We start from the raw sequence: 22,795 nt of genomic DNA on the forward strand, positions 1-22,795 counted from the left end.
GAGGTGTTCACTCTAAAGATGTCATGATACTTTAAAAGGATTACAATGATCATCGTTTAAATGGTATTTAATTTTTAAATGTTAAACTTTACTATTTTAAAAGAACTTTATTTTTAAATGTTTGAAAATGAGCATATGTTTTAAATATTCCTCTGCTATAGTTCTAAATGAAGATTATTTTAAGTTGTTTTTATTATAAACCACTTTCTTTTCATGTGATTTCAACATCTTGTATTGTTATTACTATAGTTTATGCAGTTATTAGGGGTGCAAATGGACTTTAGTTTCCATTCTCCTTTCTTTTTAAGAATCTTTTTTTTGCCTGGGCTGACTGCAAACTCCTGGGCTCCAGTGATCCTCCCCCCTCAGCCTCCCAAAGTGCTGGGATACAGGTGCACACCACCATACCTGGCCACTTGAAAAGATTCTTAAGTGGCCAGGTATGGTGGTGTGCACCTGTATCCCAGCACTTTGGGAGGCTGAGGGGGGAGGATCACTGGAGCCCAGGAGTTTGCAGTCAGCCCAGGCAAAAAAGTGAGACTTCATCTCTATAAAATAATTAGGCAGGGTGTGGTGGCTCATGCCTGTAATCCCAGCACTTTCCGAGGCTGAGGTGGGCAGATTCCCTGAAGTCAGGAGTTCAAGACCAGCCTGGCCAACATGGTAAAACCTCGTCTCTACTAAAAATACAAAATTTAGTTGGGCATGGTGGTAGGTGCCTATAATCCCAACTACTCAGGAGGCTGAGACAGGAGAATCACTTGAACCCGAGAGGCGGAGGCTGCAGGGAGCCGAGATCACCACTGCACTCCAGCCTGGGCAACAAAGAGCAAAGCTCCATCTCAAAAAAAAAAAAAAAAAAAAAAAAAAAATTAGCTGGACTTGGTGGCATGCACCTGTGGTCCCAGCTACTCAGGAGGCTAAGGAAAGAGAATCACTTGAGCCCAGCAGGATGTCAAGGCTGCAGTGAGCCATGTTCACACCGCTGCATTCCAGCTTGGGCAATAGAACGAGACTTTGTCTCAAAAAAAAAAATCTTTTCATGGAATTGATAGACAAATATGTACGTACACACACACGCACATACACACACACACACACACACACACACGCAGCAAATAGCAAAATGGAAACCACAGTACTGGTTTATTTATAAGTAGTTGAGTAGTTATGATTTACCACTTTGATCACCAAGTTAGGGCTTGTCTGATAAAAGCTAAATTGGGTAACATGGCTTAATCCAGAAAGTTTGAATGATGGTTCTTGTTCCTGACCCTGTGTTCGTGATGTCATATACTTAACCAGTTGCAGAGCAAGGCAGTTCATTTCAACTATCCATTCAGAAGTGGAAGAGGGTGGCTGGAATTGCTAAGGCAGGCCCTACCTTAGTCTAAATCTTGAAAAGGGATATGAAGAGCAGCAGAGGCCACACTGCATGTATGCACTGACCTGTGGCTGCACCACGTTCCTGACTCCAGTGGGGGAAAAAGAAAAAGATAGAATATGAATATCATTATACATTTGTTCAAACCCATAGAAAGTACCACACCAAGAATGAACCGACTTTGTGGACTTTGTGCAATTATGATGTGTCAACATAGGTTTATCGATTGTAACACATGTGCTACTCTGGTAGGGGATGGTGATAATGAGGGAAGCCATGTAGGTGTAGGGGCACAAGGAGTATATGGGAATCCTCTGTACCTTTCCTTCAATTTTGCTGTCAACCTAAGGCTGTTAAAATACTATCTTTAAATAAAAAAAAAAAAGACAATGAATGCCAGGCTTTTACCCAGCAGATTCACAATAATTCCTGTAGGAATCCATCTAAGAAAGGGATGAGAATGTGAAATGATGGATATATTAATTTGTTTCACTATAAGAACAATTTTACTATGTACTGTACTAATACATGACTTAAATGCACATGATAATTTTTTTATATATATAAACGGGTGAGAAAAGGTGATCAGAAATGTAGAGTAAAAGTTCTCTCTTATAACGACTTGAAGTGAAGGGTAGAAATGTCCACTCCCCAGCCCCTTTTCAGCGTACAGTTTTGTTTAGTACCTATATGGAACTCTTTTTGTTTCACTGCTGGAATATATGAAGTTTGTTCCTTAGACATTAGTTTCCATCATTTTGGGGACTTTGGTGTTATCAGTAGTGATTATGGTATATTTATTTTTAGTTACCAAACTTAGTCATTACCTTTGTGTTGTTGTTATTGTCCAACTTTGACACTTGTCCTGCAGCTAAAATAAAAAATAATCATTTAATCCCAGCACTTTGGGAGGCCAAGGTGGGCAGATTACAAGGTCAAGAGAGCCAGACCATCTTGGCCAACATGGTAAAACCCCATCTCTACTAAAATACAAAAATTAGCTGGGCTTGGTGGCACATGCCTGTAATCCCAGCTACTCAGGAGGCTGAGGCAGGAGAAACACTTCATCCAGGGAGTTGGGAGGTTGCAGTGAGCCAAGATCATGCCACTGCACTCCAGCCTGGTGACAGAGCAAGACTCTGTATATAAAAAAAAAAAAAAAAAAAATTGTATATTTAATATAGAAAATTTAGGAAGTATAAAAGAAGAAGAAATAAAAATCACACCATTTTTCCACCTAGTAAAAGCCACCATAATATTTTGATGTGTTTTTTTTTAAGTATAGTTTTTAGTTTGTTTTGTTTTATGAAATGTGATCATACTGTAGTTACCATATTATTTCCAAATTTTCCACTTAACATATTGTAAACATTTTCCAAATAATGAGTTTCTTCAATATTTTAATGGCTGCATATACTGTATCATGTATATATTATTGGACAGAAAGGTTGTTTCCTATTTTGCCACTATAGATATTATGTATATTAATTAGTATGTATATTAAGACAATATTAGTATTTTCTTCTTAAAGCATTTCTTGTATTTCGGAGATTTTCCTTATAGTCTTAGAAGTAGGATTACTGAAAAATTTAAGGCTCTTGATATATATTATGAGTTTTTTTTCCTAGTGGGTTGTAGCAGTTACCATGCTGCTAACAATATGCAAGAAAGCTGAATTCACCATACCTCACCAATTTGTTATTCTTGACCTCATTATGACCTCTCTGTCCTTAGCATTAGAGTTGGGTATGGTCACATGGTGTGTGTATTAATTTTCTTCAACAGCAGTAATTCTGTTTCTAATTTTCACATTGCCAAGAGTGGACGCAGGGACAGTGCTAGATGCTGGTTATGGAGTTAACTAGTAGGGGCTAAAGTCTTTTCATATAAAGGAGACAGGGAACCATTGTAGCCCTGCTGCTCTTCCTTCAGCTTCAAATCAGAAAACATGAATCCAGTTAGTGGAGTTTTATGTAGAGAATGATGGCAACATTTGGGGAATCATGCCCTAAGAGAAGTGATTGAAAAAACTATGAATTATCTTCATATTCATAATAAAGTTACCATAAAGAAGAAGTAGTAGACTTATTTTATGTTGCTATAGTAAGCAGAAATAGTATCAAGGGATTAGAGAAAGTTTTCACTTAATATAACTATTGGAAATGAAACCAGACTGTTTCCGTTAGTGATTTCCCACATACTCATACACTGGTAACATTTAAGCCATGCATCCTGTGGGCTCTGCCAACTCCTAAGTTGTGTCAGTGTTAATCCCTGCCATGTAAAGGGAAGAAAGAGTAATTTACCTTAATTGCTATTTTTTTAGTGTTTAAGAGAATTTGAGAGTACAGAGATTCATTTGAATTGACTGGCTTTGCTAAACTATAGATACCTAGAAAATATAGGAAGAAGCTGTGAATAATATCCAAGGACATAGTATTTGAATGACAAATTATTGTTTTTATTCATATGTGGTAATAATGGAAAGTTACTTTAAGATTAGGAGAAGAAAGGAATCTGTAAGTTTGTGTCTTCTCCTTGAAGGAAAGAAGGTTTCATGAGGCATTAACATAAAACAAAAAAATAACCTTCTCTCTCTGAGATTAATGATAACTTCCAAAGGAAATTAGGTAGTAGTCATATACCTGTGAGGAAAAGCATATTGAGACTAAAGACAGAGTGTACCTGCATAAAATAGAGGGGGCAAGGAAGAAAGAAATGGACAATTTTAAAGACTCCAAAAAGGACTTTAAAAATATCTAGGATGGGGAGATAAATATTTTGGTAATTGCTCTTTGAAACAAAAACAGTTGTTCTAAAATATGTTGTTTATAGGGAGATTGGTGGACGCCTCCTCATGGTAGAAACTCGACTTGCAAATGATCTGGCTGAGTTTGAGGGAGACTTTTCCTTGGAAGGACTTCGTCTGTGGAAAACAGCATTCTCAGCAATGACTCAAAACCCAAGGCCAGGGTCACCCCTTCGCAGTGGCCAAGGAGTTGTCAATAAAAGGTCAAGTAATAGCCCTAAAATGGTTGAGGATAAAAAAATTGTGATTATGCCTTGCAAATGTGCCCCAAGTCGACAACTGGTTCAAGTGTGGCTTCAAGCCAAAGAAGAATACGAACGTACCAAGAAACTGCCTAAAACCAAGCCAACTGGAGTTGTAAAATCTGCTGAGAACGTTAGCTATTTAGTTAACCCAGATGACAAACCTGTAGTGCCTCCAAAAATGGATGTAAGTCCATGTATACTCCCCACTACAGCACATACCAAGGATGTTGATAATTCTCAGATTGCTTTACAAGCACCAACCACAGGATGTAGTCAAACTGCAAGTGAAAGTCAGATGCTGCCACCAGTTGCCTCTGCAAGTGATCCTGAAAAAGATGAAGATGATGATGATAACTATTACATTAATTACAGCTCCCCTGATTCTCCAGCTATTCCCCCTTGGCAACAAGCAATATCCCCAGATTCCAAAGCATTAAATGGAGATGATAGACCCTCATCACCAGTAGAGGAGCTGCATTCATTGGCTGTTGAGAACTTAAAGCCAATAAAAGATGGTATACAAAAAAGCCCCTGCAGTGAGCCTCAAGAGCCTCTAGTGATATCTCCAATTAATGCTAGGGCAAGAACTGGGAAATGTGAATCACTTTGCCTTCATAGTACACCAATCATAGAGAGAAAACTTCTGGAAAGGCTTCCTGAAACAACTGGCCTTAGCCCATTATCAATAGGTAAGTGTACAAATAACAGGAAGTCTCTATAAATGTCTTTCAAAAATGGAAATGAAGATAACATTAGACTGTAATGAAAATACCTTCATTTTTAAATGAAGGTATAGCTCAGCAAATATTTTTTATCGTGCGTTGGAAGTCATCACATAGAAACTTTTTAATGTTTCTGCTATGAAATCTACTTATATTTGCTTCCATCCTGTTTCCTTGTGGGTGAAATACAGGAGCCCTCTCAGAAGGCTTATCTTCTCAACTTGACTTTTCCATTGGCTTTTATACATACCCAAGTCTCCCACCTTTTAAAACAGAAACAAACCTGCTTTGACCTCCTGTCTCCAGCCAGCTTCTACTCTTTCTCTTCCCCTTCAAAGCTACGTTTCTTAAAAGATGTATCTAATTTGATAACTCCAGTTATTTACCTCCTACTAATTTCTCAACCCACTCTAAACTGAATTCTGCCCTTTTCATTCTACCATAATAGCTCTTGTAAAGATTCCCAATAAGCTTGTAGCTAAAACCCAATAGATGTTCCTGAATCTTCTTATCATGTCCTCTAAGCCATTTTCTTGTTGACCCTACCTTCCTTCTTGGAGCTGCTTCTCCACTTGGCTTTCCTCCTACTTCTCTGTTTTTTTCCCACTTTCCTCACTATTATTAGTTATTATCTAAATGTTGGAGTTTATTAAGGCTTGGTCTTAAGCCTTCTTTATATCTTTCTCTAAATGATCTAATTCCTGTCCACAGGATTACTACAGATAACTCGCAAATTTATATTTCCAGTTCACACCTCTCTTTTAAGCTCCAGAACACTATATTGCAATTACCTATCTGACATTTCCACTTGAATGCTAAATGGTACTTCAAGGTCAGTATTTTACAAACGAATTCATGATCTCACTGCACACATTCATGACCACCTTCCCAACACACATGAATATCTACACATACCTCCACATAAAAACCCATCTGGTCTTACTCAGTTTTCCTCATTTCAATGAATAGTGCCATCATCTCTCAATTATACAAGTTAGAAACATAGAATTTATTTTTAACACCCATTTGATTCCCTTACTACCCACCCTGTGGTTTCTAGTCCATAACCAAGACTTATCACTTGTTTATCTCCTAAGTAACCCAGATATATCTACTTTATTGTACTTCTGCCACCACAACCTTAGGCCAAGCTGTCATCTCTTGCCTGGGCTCCTGCACCAGCCAACTTCTCTACTCTTAGTAACTTCCAATTCTTTTGTACAGTAATCAGGGAAAAATCCCCACTCTGATCCTGGTTAATTACTATGCTCTTCAGATTTCACCTCAAGGAAACCTTCCCTAATCTCCTTGATTACATAAAAATTCCCAATTATATTCCCCTCTGTTGCATTAATCCAATTATAATTTTATTTTTCTAATGTGTTTGAGGAATGTCTGATTCTCTATCTAGACCCCATGAGGTCAGAGATTATGTCTTTTCCTCTTCATCATAGATACTTGATAAATAAATGAATAAATGGATTAAACAATTCTCTAGGATAATGACTGAGGTATAAAACTCAGTAATTAAACATATTTAAAATACAAAATGTTAAAATGTTATTTTGGTGGGAGTCAGAGGTTTGAATTAGTTTCATTTTTAAATTATTGAAATTTTGGGGGGAATTCATAGGCTAGCACTCACAAGTGGTACTTAAGTGTTTGGAACAACAAAAGGTTCTTTAAAAACTAGAAGCAGGTATTTTGATATACATATTAAATATGAAATTTCTTTCTGCAGAACCAAAAACACAGAAGTTGAGTAATAAGAAAGGAAGTAATACTGACACTCTTAGAAGAGTACTCTTAACACAAGCAAAGGTAACTATACTAAACATTTTTAAAGATCAGTGGAAGATCCAGTTTTAATCCTAGATTTCAGTTAGATAATTGATAACTTGTCTCAATTAAAAAATTTTTGTTACTTAAATTTTTGCATTATTATCTGCATATCTTTGAGACAACAAAAATTGCCTTTTTAAAAGTTTTTTTGTTGTTGGGATCTAAAAGATTCTTATATGTAAATACAAATATTACAGAGAAAGTGAATATGATAGCCAAAATGTGGATTATGAGGATACAAATACATTAACTGATTACTGGCAAAATCAGAACAATCCAATGACAGCAGAGCTCAAGTAAGTGATTTTTGATCCCACCAAAAATATATCCTTTTTCTTGGTTTATTACTTTTTCTAAAATATAACCTTACTGATTTTTTAAAATTTATTTTACTAAGTAGGAAAGAAAAGCAACATTATTTACTACTGAAACTCTGGAAAGTCACATATATCTTTATTCAAATACTAAAAATGCGACAAAACTTAGAATTATATGATTATGTGAAAGAAGTATACATTAGACATGCATCCTTGGAAATACGTGATAGAAATCACTTACATATTGGCCACTTCTCATAAATCTCATTAACTACATAAAATATATTTTAGTATTTCTTTGAGATTATACTTTTTAAACTTTCATTTATAAAACAGCGTTATTGAATTCAAGATATGTATATTAAAAAATACTTTATCAGTGTGTTGTGAACATAACAGTTAATAGATTTAGAAATCAGAAAAAAATAATTTTGTAAGAAATGGAAAGATTCTGTTTTTTTTCTCAGTCTTTGAAGATTATTTACATTGTTTTATTTAATTCATCTTTCAGACACATGTTTTATTAGGGTAAAATACAAATTCAGTATTTCAAATCTTTTACAAATTTTAGCCAAAGTAGTTGCAAATATATTGCTTGCTTGTCTTACTTCCAAGAAAGGTCAAGGTAAATGTCCATGTGGTATAAATGTCAACTCCCTACAAAACTGTTACTTTCAGCACTAGGGGCTTCTGAACTGAGAGATAACATGGTTTGCTTTTATTTCTACATACATCCAGTTCTGATATCTTTGTTAGCATGAAAAGAATGTTGATAAAATACAGTTTCTTCTTGAACTTAGAGATGATACTAGTTTACCATTTATTACTAAACACATAAAGCATATTATCCAGGAATAAGTAATCAAAAGAAAGAAAAATAATTGCTCACGTTTCTTTTTCTGGTTGTGTGTGTGTATGCTCTTTTATAGAATCAATTTGCAGCAGTAAATACCCCAAAGAAAGAAACTTCTCAGATTGATGGACCATCTTTAAACAATACTTACGGTTTCAAAGTCAGCATAGAAAACTTACAGGAGGCGAAAGCTTTACACGAGGTAAAACTGCAACAGTAAGGACACTTACGTTGTGTTTAATTTAACTCATATTTTAGTCTACAAAACAAGCATGGAATTTTTTAATGAGGGAGAAGTACATTGAATTCTATCCTATTAATCTTCATCTTGTTCTCATTTTTTACTGTTTTATATATTTAGATTTATATATATATATATATATAAGTATATATATATATTTAAGTTGCTGGGACTGCTTTGTGATTTAATACTTTCACAAATCTAGTAATTGAAATTCATCTTATGGATATTAAAATTAGAAAAGATTTTTGGGAGGTGGAAGTGGGACAATCCCTTGAGTCTAGGAGTTTAAGACTAGCCTCAGCCGCATAGGAAGACGCTGCCTCAACCAAAAAATAAAAATAAAATTAGACTAGCATAATGGCATACACCTGTAGTGTCAGCTAGTTGGGAGGCTGAGGTGGGAGGATCACTTGATCTTGGGAGTTCGAGACTGCAGTGAACTATGATTGTGCTACTGCACTCCAGCATGGGCCACAGACAGCAAGACTCTGTCTCTTTGGGGAAAAACAAAAAAGGAAGTCAGTCCGTATTTGGGGGATTATTATATTAAGATGTTATATCACGTCTGAAATGTGATACTTGCTTGCATTTTCTGTTCAGTTGGCTTTTTGGATTAGAGCTTGCTACAAAAGAGGATAAATTCATTCATTCATATAATTTCTATATAACCCAGTTATCTTCACAGTACAGGCTATCTGCCAAAGACTAGGACTTTGCAAAAATATACATCAGTCACAGTATACATTGGAAAGTATATGTGAATGGGTCACTGTAAATTTATTTGTATACAGAAAACAAAGCACATATCTGATTGGCAGTAAGGTAAAAATTGGAGTATATTTTTATTGTTTACATCTGTGCTGTCATTATGGTAGCTGCTAGCAGCATGGATATTTAGAACTTAAAATATGGCTTATACAACTGAATAATTGAATGTTAAACTTTATTTAATTTTAATTTAGATTTTAAAACATAGTTATCCCAAAGTATGTTTGGAACAACTTAGGTATATAATACTACTGTAAGTTTTATGAAATCCAAATATAGATCAAGTATATCTGTAGAAAATTTAGCCTGCATATTGAGATATGTTGTAAGTGTAAAATACATACTGATTTCAAAGACTTCATGGAAAGAATAATTTAAAATATTCCATTAGTAATTTTTATGTTGGTTACATGTTGAAAGGATATTTTAAATATATTGGATCAGATTAAAATGTTTTTAAATGAACCTATTTTTATTTTTTTAATGTGACTATTAGAAAACTTTTAAGTTACATGTGGCTTTCATTATATTTCTATTGGACAATGCTAGTTTTATACAGTCGTTTTGTATCTTTGCATTAAAGCAGGGGGGATTAGTAACCAACTTTAAGTTATAATTCAGTTTTTAGTGTGTTGTTTTTTTTTCCTCAAGTCAATTCTATTGTATACTGTTTTAGGGATCAGATTAACAGAAACTGAGAGAAAAATTTTAATATAGTCCTCTTTTTTCTTTAAATTTGAACTGAGAATTATGTGTTTTCTTAGAATTAGGTCAGAACATAGTCTCTTCCTCATTTATTCATTTGCACGTTTTTCTCATTCAACAGCATTCATATAGTTTCTGTTTTATACCTATGTCTATCCTAGCCCCTGAAGCCTAGATAAGTGACAAATTCAGTCATCCATACCATCAAATGCACACTTGAAATTAGAAATTTTTTTAAAACTTTTTAAAAAATATGTATTAAAGCAAATTTGATAGACTATAGTAAAAAGACTTGTTACGTTTGGTTATTCTCTTATTTGAAAAGTATAGTTTTCTACATTTTTCTGGGTAACCCTGTTTCAGAATCATGGTCCCTCTGGAAGTTAAAATCACTCAGGAGGTCTCACTGGTTGCTCTGACAGCTTCTTCCTCCTGGTAACAGTGTTTCTTCATCTCAAGGAACATTGCAAACTGCTGCCTGGTGGTTGAAACAGGGAATAAACCAAAGAAAAATTCTCAACACTGTTCTCTTCCTTTTTCTTGGAAATTGTGCCTGTAGCATTTTTTTCCCCCTCTGTTTACATTACCTTAGGATAGTCTCTCTTCTGCAGATCAGTACTCAGTGCAGAAGACAAGGGTTGTAATCTTTGTCCCCTTTTCTCACCTCCCTCTTGCCTAGTTACACTCGCTAAATCTCTCAAGGCATGTCTTTATGTTTGCTTTTTAAAAATACCCCCACCAAGCACAGTAATGTATTTTCTATCAAGGAATAGAAATGCAAAATTTGAGTGTGAAAATTTGATCTAGTAAACAAAAATCAACCTCCAAGACTCTTTTAACCTAACATTATTTTCAGAGTCTTCATAGTCTTTTCATATGTTCATCCCTTTCTTTATTCTACTGGTTTTTTTTTGTTTTGTTTTGTTTTGTTTTTTGAGACATAGTCTCACTTTGTCACCCAGGCTGGAGTGCAATGGCACCATCTCAGCTCACTGCAACCTCCGCCTCCTGGGTTCAAGCCATTCTCCTGCCTCAGTCTCCCAAGTAGCTAGGATTACAGGCATGAGCCGCCAGCTAATTTTTGTATTTTTAGTAGAGACCAGGGTTTCACCACATTGACCAAGCTGATCTGGGAACTCCTGACCTCAGGTGATCTGCCTGCCTCGGCCTCCCAAAGTGCTGGGATTATAGGCATCAGCCACCGCGACGGGCCTTATATGGACATCCCTTTCTAATGAAACTGGTTGTTTTATTTGGATTTGTGGGAGGAGTTTTCCATTTAAAAATTTTTTGTTTACTAAATTAATGCATGCTTATTGTTAAAATTAAGCTCTGAAGAGTATGCATTTAAAAGGTTTTTCCCTTAGCTCTCCATTTATGTGGATTGATTTTTTTAATACTAATATTTTAAAGTAGAAAAAGCAGTATATGTTTCTGAGAAAAGTGGTAGATTTGTATTTTATTATTATGCTTTATACATGCATAATCATGTTCTTTATATTTTAAAAAGTATTTGGTGGCCAGGCACAGTGCCTCACACCTGTAATCCCAGCACTTTGCGGAGCCAAGGCAGGAGGATTGCTTGAGGCCAGTTTTTCAAGACCAGCCTGGGCAACATAGTGAGGCCTCATCTCTACAGAAAGTTTTAAAAAATTAGCTGGGCATGGTGATATGTACCTATTGCCCCAACTAGTAGGGAAGCTGAAGTGAGTGGATCACTTGAGCCCAGGAGTTCAGGGATGCAGTGAGCTGTGGTCATACCACTGCATTCTAGCCTGGACAACAGAGAGAGACCCTTTGTCTTAAAATAAAAAAAAAAAAAAAAGATTATTTAACAAATTTACTAATGAGCACATGCACTAGTACATATACCAAAAATAATCGGGACCAAAAAAAAAATTTGCAATGAAAAGTAAGCTTCCTTTTTACATTAGGCTAGCAATTTCTGTCCCCCAAAGCAATAAGTATGTCTACATTTTTATGTTGCTTTGCAGAAATTGTCTATGCTTGTACTTTCATTTTTTCATATATAGAAGTTTACTATATTTACTGGTTCCATCTATCAATGTGTTATAGTGATCTTTTTATATTAGGACACAGAGGTCTGCCTCATTTCCTTGAAAATTTTAAAGGTTACAGAGTATTCCATTTTATGTAGCCATTATGGATACTACGTAATTTATGTAACTAGTCCCCAACAGATAAACATTTAGGTTTTTTCTAATTTTTGCTGTTATATTCTCGAGTAAACATCCTTGTGCATATATTTTGGCTACATGTATGAGTATATCTGTCTCTAGGATAAATTTTTAGGAGTAGGATTGCCACATCAAATGAATTTTAATTTTGATAGAAATTCACCAAATTCTACTCCTGTCAACTAGTGAGACACCTGCATTTACATTTCCTCAACAGTTTGCATGCAAGATAAATACAAAACACAAATCCTTTGTTAAATTCATATGATCTGAATGATTACCAATATTGTAACAATAATCTGTTTTCTATTGCCAAGTACATGTACATGGTAAAATAATGACATATAATTCTACCTGTAATCATGAATTCAATCTATATTTTGTTTTTCTTATTTACCATCTTGATTTTAGAAAGAAAACTAAGAATTACAGTTCAAAGTTTCTATTGGCATAGAAAAATAAGCATGAAAAGCAGATATTAACAATGTTTGCATTATATGTCAAAGAGAAAATGTACATGGGTAAAAATCTGGCTGTTGTGTAGTTGATACCGTAACAGTGCTCTTTTTTTTCCAGGAAAAACTATAATTAAAAATCTGCCTATTGTATGCAAAAGTCTAAGTAGCCCTCAAGTATTAGTGAATTAATAGTTAGGAAATTTAAATTAAAAAACATCTCTCCTTTTTCTTTAAACTACAGGTAGATAGAGTTTAGCTAACTACATGAAGAGTAAACTGTGGCAGACTTTGGTTTCAATGTATAACCACTTGGACTAGTCATTCTCTTTCTCAAACAGGAATTGAGATATCCTGCATATATTTGAGAAAAAACAGTTTAAATATTATCATTGAGAAGTTATAGCACAAGCAGATTTTCTGAAATAAAATCATGAATTGATTTAATCTAATCTTGGGAGTAGAAATCTTTATGGAGTGCTGAGCTGTGACTTTGTCCTTTATGTCCATTTTTTCTGTAATTTTACATACATATTTTCCTGGAGTCTAGTAAAACATACTTCTTTGAGCATGTCTTTAAAAAATGTTTTAAAAACATAATACTTATTTGCTTTTATAGATACAAAATCTTACCCTAATCAGTGTGGAGCTGCATGCTCGAACTAGACGAGACTTAGAACCAGATCCTGAGTTTGACCCAATCTGTGCTCTGTTCTACTGCATCTCATCTGACACTCCACTGCCAGATACAGAAAAAACAGAACTCACGGGTGTAATAGTGATTGATAAAGAGAAGACAGTTTTCAGTCAAGGTATTTTTCATTTTTTATTAATGATATACCTGCCCACTCTAGGGTGAACCTTTTAATGGGGAATTCTGTGCTGGAGATCTAATCTAAGCAAGCATAAGGACTCTTCTAAAATGTTTGCTGAGGTGGGGGTAGGAGATTGTGTATAACTTTGTCCTGTATTTATTATTCTTACTTGAATTATTGTCAAAAATCAGAAGCAGCCAGGCACAGTGGTGCCTACCTACAGTCCCAGCTACTTGGGAGGCTGGGCAGCAGGACTGCTTGTGCCCAGGAGTTTGGGGCTGTAGTGCACTATGATTGTGCCTGTGAATAGCCACTGCACTCCAGCCTGAGTAACATAGCAAGACCCCATTTATTTAAAAAAATAAAATTAAATTAAATTAAAAAAGCAATGCAATATAAAGATCTCAATAAAAATTACAGTTAGCTCTTATAATTTGTTCTAAGTATTATTTTATAAAATATGTATTACTATTATAAAGTCCACATCATTATGGATTCCTAAATTGGGTACACAGTCTTCCTTATGCATGCATATGCAGGTATTCTCCTGCTGAAAGAGAGTTTATCTTTGATTTAGGAAGTTAAGTTACTACTATAAGCTAATGGTTCATAAGATACTTTTAAGATATATTCTTACTTTGCTTATATTTCTTTATCTCTCTTTAGAAAGATACATATCTCTCTTGAGAAAGATACATATACATATATATATTTACATACATATATATGAACCTTTTGGTTCAGAGGTTCTTTCATATAGAATGCCATGTAAGGCATTTTATAGAATACCAACTGTCCCTCTGCAGCTTTCAGTGGTCACCATTACAAGTGATTCATTTCTCCGAGGAGGAAGTCTTAGCACAGAACACAACCATATTAAGAATTTACAGTTTCAGTGATTTGCTTGATCTGGCACATACCAGCTCATAAGCCAGTTCTTGGATTTTCTGAAATTTTCAGCCTAGTTGATGTCACTTTTGTAAGGGTCCTTACATCATGAAATAGGCCAGCACTACAAATTAAGGCTTTCTTTTTTTTCCTGCAAAGGTGGTGGTTAAACATTTTTATCATACCAGAGATTAAAATGTTCTCTGCTAAGCAAAGATCTCCTGTTAGGAAGAGTAAAGACAGAAACAAAGTAATACAATTTCTTCACAAGTCATATGTTATTTTCCAGGGAATTTTGTGAATGCAACCTTTTCAGGAGAGTAGCTGAAAATACAAAATTTGAATTTTCAGTTGTGTATTAAACTAGGAAACCTTTTGAGAGTTTTAAGAAATTGGGGTAATTATGTTTTTATTTGGGGGGACGTTTTCTTAATTTGGAATATTTCAGTAGTACAGTTTTACTTAAAAGTAAGAGGTAACGTTACTTTTATATTATGAAGGCATATTATTACATAATATAATGTTATATATAATAGACATTTTGTTTATTTTTTAGATATCAGATATCAGACTCCATTACTTATTAGATCTGGAATTACAGGACTTGAAGTCACCTATGCTGCTGACGAGAAGGCACTTTTTCATGAAATTGCAAATATAATAAAGAGGTACTGTTTTGTATTATCTGATTTTTCCAGTTTTTATTTAGAGAGTTGTTTTATGCTATTACAGGTAATAGTGAAGATAAAAGTGAAGGTAGGAAGAAAACGAATCCCTTCCTATGGCCCTTGAAAGCAGAGTTACTCTTGGAAAGATTTTACACTCACCTGCTATTGCCATCACTATTTTCATCAGACAAGGGATAGGAAAAGCAGTGTCAAGATTGAGGGGCCAGTGAAAGATAAATATTTATTTAGCCTCAAACTTCCTAGTTGTACTTGAGGATGGTTTTTCTATGGAGCTGAAATAATGGGGAACTGTGTAAAGTTCCATTGTATTATTCATAAATAGGTTTCTACCTTGGGAGCCAGCCACCATTTTAGTATATTTTTTGGCTTGTTTTTCTTTTTTAAAGCTTTCTGAGTTCTAAACAAGCCAATATTTTCAAAAAGCTTTGGGGTGTAATCTGTGTATAAATTTATCAGTTCATAAATGTAGGACTATCTATTACTTATTCTTGTGCACAGAGCTCCTTAAAAAATGTTTTTTGACCATTTGGTTGTTAGTTGATGAATCTTGTCCAAGCTTATGAAAAATAAGTTTTGACAAAAATATTCTAATTTTAAAATGAAATCATTAATGGATCATTTGCATTTTCTCAAGAGTGTAACTCTTAGAAGCCATGGACTCTCTTATTAAATGCTTCACTAAAGATTCTGCCCATTGCTAGGTTTAGGATTTTCGATGCCTAAAGCAGGCTAGAAAACACATCCTTTGGATCCTGATGTACAGATAAAAGCTGTCCATGACCATGTTTTTATACTCACCCCTTTTTGTTTTGCTTATATAGTTGAACTTTATCCTATAAAAACTGAATCAGTATTCTACATTAAAAATTAAGATTATGTTCTACAAACTTGTCATCAGATTGAATCACAGATAGGTTAACATAAACCATTCTGAAAATTAGAAAACCAAAACATTTGTTTTCTACAAAACAAAATTCAATGACAGGGCATCAAACATAGTATGCTACTACTCATGACTCTATGAAGGAAAAAAGAGGGAAGTATTTTTACTATTTATAGCACTGGTGACTAGATAGATTCCCATTCATTTGAGTCTTGTCATTGTCAGTCCTACCTTTTATCTTCTCACTGAAGTTGTCATCAACATGTCACATCCTTCCAGTATCCACACTTCTTTTATTTCTGCAAGCAACTCAGAAAAGGAAATATGTAAGCGTTTCAGTCAATACTATTTTGTGTACCAGCACATGTCCAGTAATGTCCCTGGGCTTGGTATGCTTGCCTTTTCCTTGTTAGGTATATTCTCAACAACAGGATTACCGGCCAACATTGAGAATTTTGTCAGTCATTTACAAATATAACTTCCTTAAATGTCCATAAGATGAATTATACTAGTAATTAAGGAAAATGGGGTAAACAAAACTGTCATAAAAAGAAAAATGCTTAAATGTCAACTTTTCAATTCCATAGTGTTTTTTATATATTAATCCAAGCAACCCTGCAAAAAGATTATTTCATTCTTTCACCCTATTTGTTATGTACCTACTCAGTACAGCCTTTGGAGTCAGCCAGCCCTGTGTTTTTGTCTTGAATAAGTTGCTAAACTCTCTCAGCTTTGTTTTCCTAATCTGTAAAATGGGTAGATAATGCACATAAAATTCTTAAACTCATGTCTGTTACATACTGAGTACCTAAATGTTAACTGTGTATAAGGGGCAGTGCTAGGTACTACTATAAAAATGAAAAAATATATCTTTATTTTTCCATGTTTAATATTTACTTCCTCAAGTGGCAAACACAAAAAGTTATATAAAGTTATATTAAATAAAACCAAATCTATAATCTTGTTAACAATCATTTTTCTCTTTCTGTATTTCCTTGGACTATTAACTTTGCTTTGCCCAGTCTCCCTAACTTAAATATAAATTATGATTCTTCCCTTTTCCTCTTCCTTACATACTGTTACATTTACATTACATCATATCCATTTAACCTCAGAATTCCTTCACCTCCCTGCCCCTTGCCTCTAATAGAGTACCCTTATCTCCCATGTGTATAGATGGTGGTGAGTTACTTAAAATACTGTGAAGCAGTTTTTTCTACATAAGCAAATGAAACCATTTTCCTATTTCTTCTGCTTCTGTTTTATCCACAGTTTTGGGTTGTTTTCACCACTAATCCCATCTGCCCAACCTTGTTCTTTCTGTAACTTTTAGAAACCCGATGGAATGAATAAAGCCCACTAGAAATTGAAGAAAAGTCATGAAGACCTTGTTGTTGTCTCCAAATGTTTTTAGAGAAGAGAAATGGGATCCTTTGGCTTTTGAACTTGAGAATAGATGTTTTATTAGCTTTAAAGAGTCTCTTAAGACTAAACAGCTTTTAGGTCAAAGAATAAATATATGTAATACATCTGAAAAATGTGCCTAAAACAACTTTACATTTCTTGTAAAGGGACAAAATCTGTGAAATAAATCTAAGAAGAGAAGTGCAGGGTAACTTTTTTCAGCAGTCATTTCTGAGCTGTAGCAGTTAATAAAAATAGCTTTTTAATTGAGACAAAGTTATTTTCAATACATATATATAAATGTATATATATAAAAATATATATAAATACATATATAGTATATAGAAATAATATATATATATTATTTATATATTATATAGAAATAATATATATATATATATATATATTTTTTTTTTTTTTAAAGTCGTATACTTAACCAACTCCATTAGATACCGCAACAGAACAAACAGCTGATGGGAATAATATTTCTTACAATAACAAGATGTTGCATAAATGAGATTCAGATGAAAAAATTAGAACTGTCTTTATAACATTTAAAACAGAAGGGCTATGTAATCATCTAGCATCCTCTTCATGTTGTAATTGTTTTAACTATGTGATATATAACTATGTGATATCTGATGGGTAACCATGTGATAGGAACTCCAGGAGTCTTTCACATTCTTCCCTTCAAGATCAGAATCAACTGTGGCCACATTGTAATGCCTGTTCTGAGCCACTTTTAGTAGTTAGCAGTCAAGTGTGTGGGTTCTGTTGTGTGCGTATGAGGATTCTTCAAATCTGCAACCCCTGATCATCCTTAGAGCCACTTGATACTTCTGCCCCAAGTCTCAAATGTAGCCATTCATTACAGTTAGTTTTAAAGGGAGATACGCTGGACAAGTAGATAGTCCATCTTTGGACTAAGAAGAGTTTAATGAAAGAGATGAAGTCAGAATCAACAAATGTTTTGGTTAAGGGTTTGGGTATTATGTTGGAAGACTAAACCAAAAGAGTATTGGGATATTTCTCTTTCCTTGAGTGCCCTGGGATCTTTCTGGACTTCCTTTCTGGATATTCATGCCGTTGTTGCTTATTGCCTTGCATCAGTAGCTGTTCATTAAATTAAGCCATTTTCTCAGAAATGTCAACTCTGTTTGTATAGAGAAAAGCATATAACTAATATGTTTATTACCTTGTTCTCCTAACAAGTTTGAGGGCTGCTCAGCAAGTCTCTGGTATAACCATGGATCATGAACAGATCACCAGATATTAAAATTTATACTACAAAATGTACTTTAGTAGGGCCTTTAAGGAATAGGAAAATGTAAAAGTACACTGTTGCAGAAGTTTGAACCTAGTTCTTTTGACATCAGCCACTTAAACACTCCAGAATTAAAAATCAGAAAACATTTCTTTTGACATTCCAATTTGTGCTGACTAAATAAAAATGAAAGCCATTCAATACCCACTTTTAGAAGATAACTATGAAATTATGATAAAATATTAGCATATTGGTTCTAAGAGCAGATCTGGTGATCTGGTGATGATTCATTGTTATGCCAGACTTGCAGAGTAGCCATAGATAGCTTATATCAGTAAATAGTTGTAGTCTAATACTGTAGACATTGGCTGATGCTTAGAATATTAATTGCTATAAATTGGACAGTCTGCACATCAATTTAGTGTTTTATGAGTAGTTATGTAAAACTCAACGATTTAAATTTTTGTGATGTTTCACTTGGCCTTTTGGCTTTTATAAAGAACATGATAATGCTACTAATTGATAGAGCTACTTACTGTAGTTTTTGCTGTTAAAACTTATGACTATAAATAGTTCCTTTCTCCCCCACATAATTTTCTGCTCAAAATAATTTTTCATATTTATTTATAGCTAAATATTTCTCTATGGTGGTCACAGCATGGAGGTTCTAAGAGAAGCCATAAAGAGGCTCCTTCTGCATTGGATGCAGGTTCAGTTTTGCTAGTGCAGCTCTGACAATGAGGAGCACATTTTTCTTTTAGATTCTGATGTTTACCTTCCCCACCTTAATCTCTTAATACTTCATTCTTCCATTAAATTGAATCACTGTCCTTTTAAATTTAAAGGACAAACTTGTCATTACTTAAGCCTTATTTTGTGTGAGAACCAAGTCATTACTAAAATTAGTGAGAAAAGGAAGGCATTTTTATTTTCTTTCTCGCCATTAAAACTGTTTAAGGGCAGTATAGATTAGAAGGGTAGAGAAGTGGCAACAGAATGACCTGGGGATCTTTTTCAAAATATCATACTCACACACATCCTCACATTTCACCTTACCTTACCCACATTATATTCTCACTTGTACCCTTACTCATACACTTCAGTGGTAATGGCCTTCTCCCCACCCCAATTTCCATCAACCTCTTTTCCCACTTGTATCGAACAAATACGCAGTCTAAGTAAAAACTATGCCAACTTTACAAAAGTAGCTTCAAATCACCTATAACCCCAGCACTTTGGGAGGCTGAGGCAGGCAGAGCACTGGAGTTCAGGAGTTTGAGATCAACCTGACCAACATGGTGAAACCTTGTCTCTACTAAAAATATAAAAAATTAGCCAGGTGTGGTTGTGGGCACCTGTATTCCCAGCTACTCAGGAGGCTGAAGCAGGAGAATAGTTTGAAGCCAGGAAGCAGAGGTTGCAGTGAACTAAGATCGTGCCACTGCAGTCCAGCCTGGATGACAGAGTGAGACTCCATCTCAAAAAAGTAAATAAATAAGTAGCTTCAAATCAAACACTCCTAACCATCCATCCCTTCTGTATAAAAACTCAATAGGTACCATTGTATCATCCCTTCTCCATCTGGGAACCATTAGAGAATATAGCTTTTTATTTTCATACTTTCTGTGATGAAGAAAGAATTATTCTGGTTAAAGGTTCAAATGTATGGTACCTATTAAACTTTTTCATTCCTTTTGTAGGTATGATCCTGATATTCTACTAGGATATGAGATTCAGATGCATTCCTGGGGTTACCTCTTACAAAGGGCTGCCGCTTTAAGTGTTGACTTATGTCAGATGATCTCTCGGGTGCCAGGTATATATCATTGTGAATGTTTTGTCATTCAACTACAGAGAAAATTGTAAAGGAAATAAAGACAAGATATTAAAGAGTACTAATGTTCTAGTTCAATTTTTTAGTATTAAATTGCGTTAGTTTTAGATATAGCATAACTCCATTGTAGAAAAAATTTAAAAATGTTCTAGTCTCACTGCTATATATACTGTTAGTATAGTTGTTGAGTTTTCCTTTCAGTCACTTTTCATAATACATATGTAGAGGTTTTAAAATAATTACACCATATGTTCCATTTCTATTACACTTCCTTCATCTAATGTCTTGCCACACATATTTTTCTGTATTATGAAATAGTCTTCATAATTATTATGAAGCCGCATAGTATTACTTTGACTTGTACCATAATTTTATTGTTGGTCTGGTTCTATTTTTTTTTTTTTAAATCCATTTTGTTGGTGAAGAAGGACGGGTGGGTTGAAGAACACTAATAATTAATTAATCGTTGATTTTTATTTGAATATCAGGCTAAAAATATTGCAGAAGTTTTGAAGCCCATTCCCCAAAGTTTCATTCCGATGGAAAAAGGGAGTAATAGGCCGGGTACAGTGGCTCACGCTTATAATCCCAGCACGCTGGGAGGCCAAGGCGAGCAGATCATCTGAGGTCAGGAGTTCAAGACCAGTCTGGCCAACAGGGTAAAAAAAATAAAAATAAAAAGGGAGTAATAATATTCACAACAAAATTATTTACAGTTTATAATGTACTTTTTAAAATTATGTTTTCTTTATAAACATAGGATTTTTAATAAATTTGTTTCAAAGGGTTCCCACAAGTCTAACTAAAACAAAGTAATGTATACTTTGGGAAAAGTTGAAACTGGAAGATTCATAACAGTAAATTTTTTTAGCTTTACAAAAAATTGGAATAAAAAGGTCATGTGCAGTGGCTCATGCCTGTAATCCCAACACTTTAGGATTGCTTGATCATGCCTGTAATCCCAGCACTTTAGGATTGCTTGATCCCTGGAGTTCAAAACTAGGCAACAAAGTGAAGCCCCTTTTCTACACACACACACACACACACACACACACACACACACACACACACACACACACAAATTAGCCAGGTGTGATAGCTTGTGCCTGTAGTCCTAGATACTTGGGATACTGAGGTGAGATGATCACTTGAGTCCAAGAGTTCAAGACTGGTGATTGCACCACTGCACCTCAGCTTGGGCAGTAGAACAAGACTGTCTTAAAAAAAAAGTGGGGAGCAAGGGGCAGAGATGCTTTAAGTTTAGCTTCTCATTACATGAACTTTTGTGTAGCTTGTGTGTCCTTTGCATGACAGGAATAGTGGTATATCTTTTTGTTGCAAAATCTTTTTTGGGATAGGTTTTAAATATCCTTGCCTCAGTTTATTCATCCATAATATAGGGATAATGGAACTTATTTCTTAGGGTGATTGTGAAGAACTTAGAACAGTACCAGAGTATATGTTATATTGTTTGCTAAATGAAAAACAAACTTTTAAATGTTATCTCTTTAAAATAAAGAGAATCGGGTGGGTGGTTGTACATGGTCTTTGGATTCAGATAATCCTATTTCAGAATACTAATTCTCTTACTGTAAGATTTTGGACAAGATATAACATTGCTAAGTAGAATTTTCTGTCATACAAAAAGAAAATTATACTAACTTCATAAGAGGTTGTGTTAAAATAAAGGAAATAATGTTTGTATTAAAAGAAATAATGAAGGCCGGGCGCGGTGGCTCACGCCTGTAATCCCAGCATTTTGGGAGGCCGAGGCGGGTGGATCACGAGGTCAAGAGGTTGAGACCATCCTGGTCAACATGGTGAAACCCCATCTCTACTAAAAATACAAAAAATTAGCTGGGCATGGTGGCGCGTGCCTGTAATCCCAGCTACTCAGAAGGCTGAGGCAGGAGAATTGTCTGAACCCAGGAGGCAGAGGTTGCGGTGAGCCGAGATTGCGCCATTGCACTCCAGCCTGGGTAACAAGAGTGAAACTCCATCTCAAAAAAAAAAAAAAAGAAATAATGATAAAATTCTTAGAATATAATCAACATGTAATATAGTAAATATTTTTATTATTCTGGAATCTCTAACAACATTCACATACACTTAGTGTTATATAGGAGAGACACATGTTAATTTATATTCTAGGTAAAATTCATCTCTTAAGAGACTAGACTCAGAACTCTATTTGCTATGAGTAACTCTTAATTTAGTTCTTCATATGCATTCAAGAGAATTTCATCCTGAATATGAACATGATGTCAACAAATTTTCAGAGAATGTTTAGTTTAAAAATTGCACCAGTTTTTTCCCAAGAAATGACCGGATTAACTGTGGACCTTTCTCATGCTAAAACCAAAGAAATGTGAGCATTAGGTGTTTATAAAGGTAGCATCAGGCCAGGCGTGATACACCTGTAGTCCCAGCTATTTGAGCAGGCGAGGCAGGAGGATTGCTTGTGGCCAGGAGTTTG

At 34.7% G+C, this 22,795-nt stretch overlaps 1 protein-coding gene across 7 annotated transcripts in view; it reads left to right on the forward strand.

The window, feature by feature from the left end:
- The window catches only part of REV3L (REV3 like, DNA directed polymerase zeta catalytic subunit), a 180,175-nt gene that overhangs the window by 109,263 nt on the left and 48,117 nt on the right, over positions 1-22,795 (forward strand). For all 7 annotated transcript variants that reach the window (XM_074397598.1, XM_074397594.1, XM_039464970.2 and 4 more), the window contains 6 exons: positions 4,220-5,127; positions 6,902-6,981; positions 8,249-8,374; positions 13,162-13,354; positions 14,802-14,913; positions 20,186-20,301. In XM_074397598.1, coding sequence (XP_074253699.1) covers positions 4,220-5,127; positions 6,902-6,981; positions 8,249-8,374; positions 13,162-13,354; positions 14,802-14,913; positions 20,186-20,301 — 1,535 coding nt within the window. The remainder of the gene's footprint in view (positions 1-4,219; positions 5,128-6,901; positions 6,982-8,248; positions 8,375-13,161; positions 13,355-14,801; positions 14,914-20,185; positions 20,302-22,795) is intronic.

Source organism: Saimiri boliviensis, chromosome 4 (genome assembly GCF_048565385.1).
Source record: "Saimiri boliviensis isolate mSaiBol1 chromosome 4, mSaiBol1.pri, whole genome shotgun sequence".
Lineage (NCBI taxonomy): Eukaryota > Metazoa > Chordata > Mammalia > Primates > Cebidae > Saimiri > Saimiri boliviensis.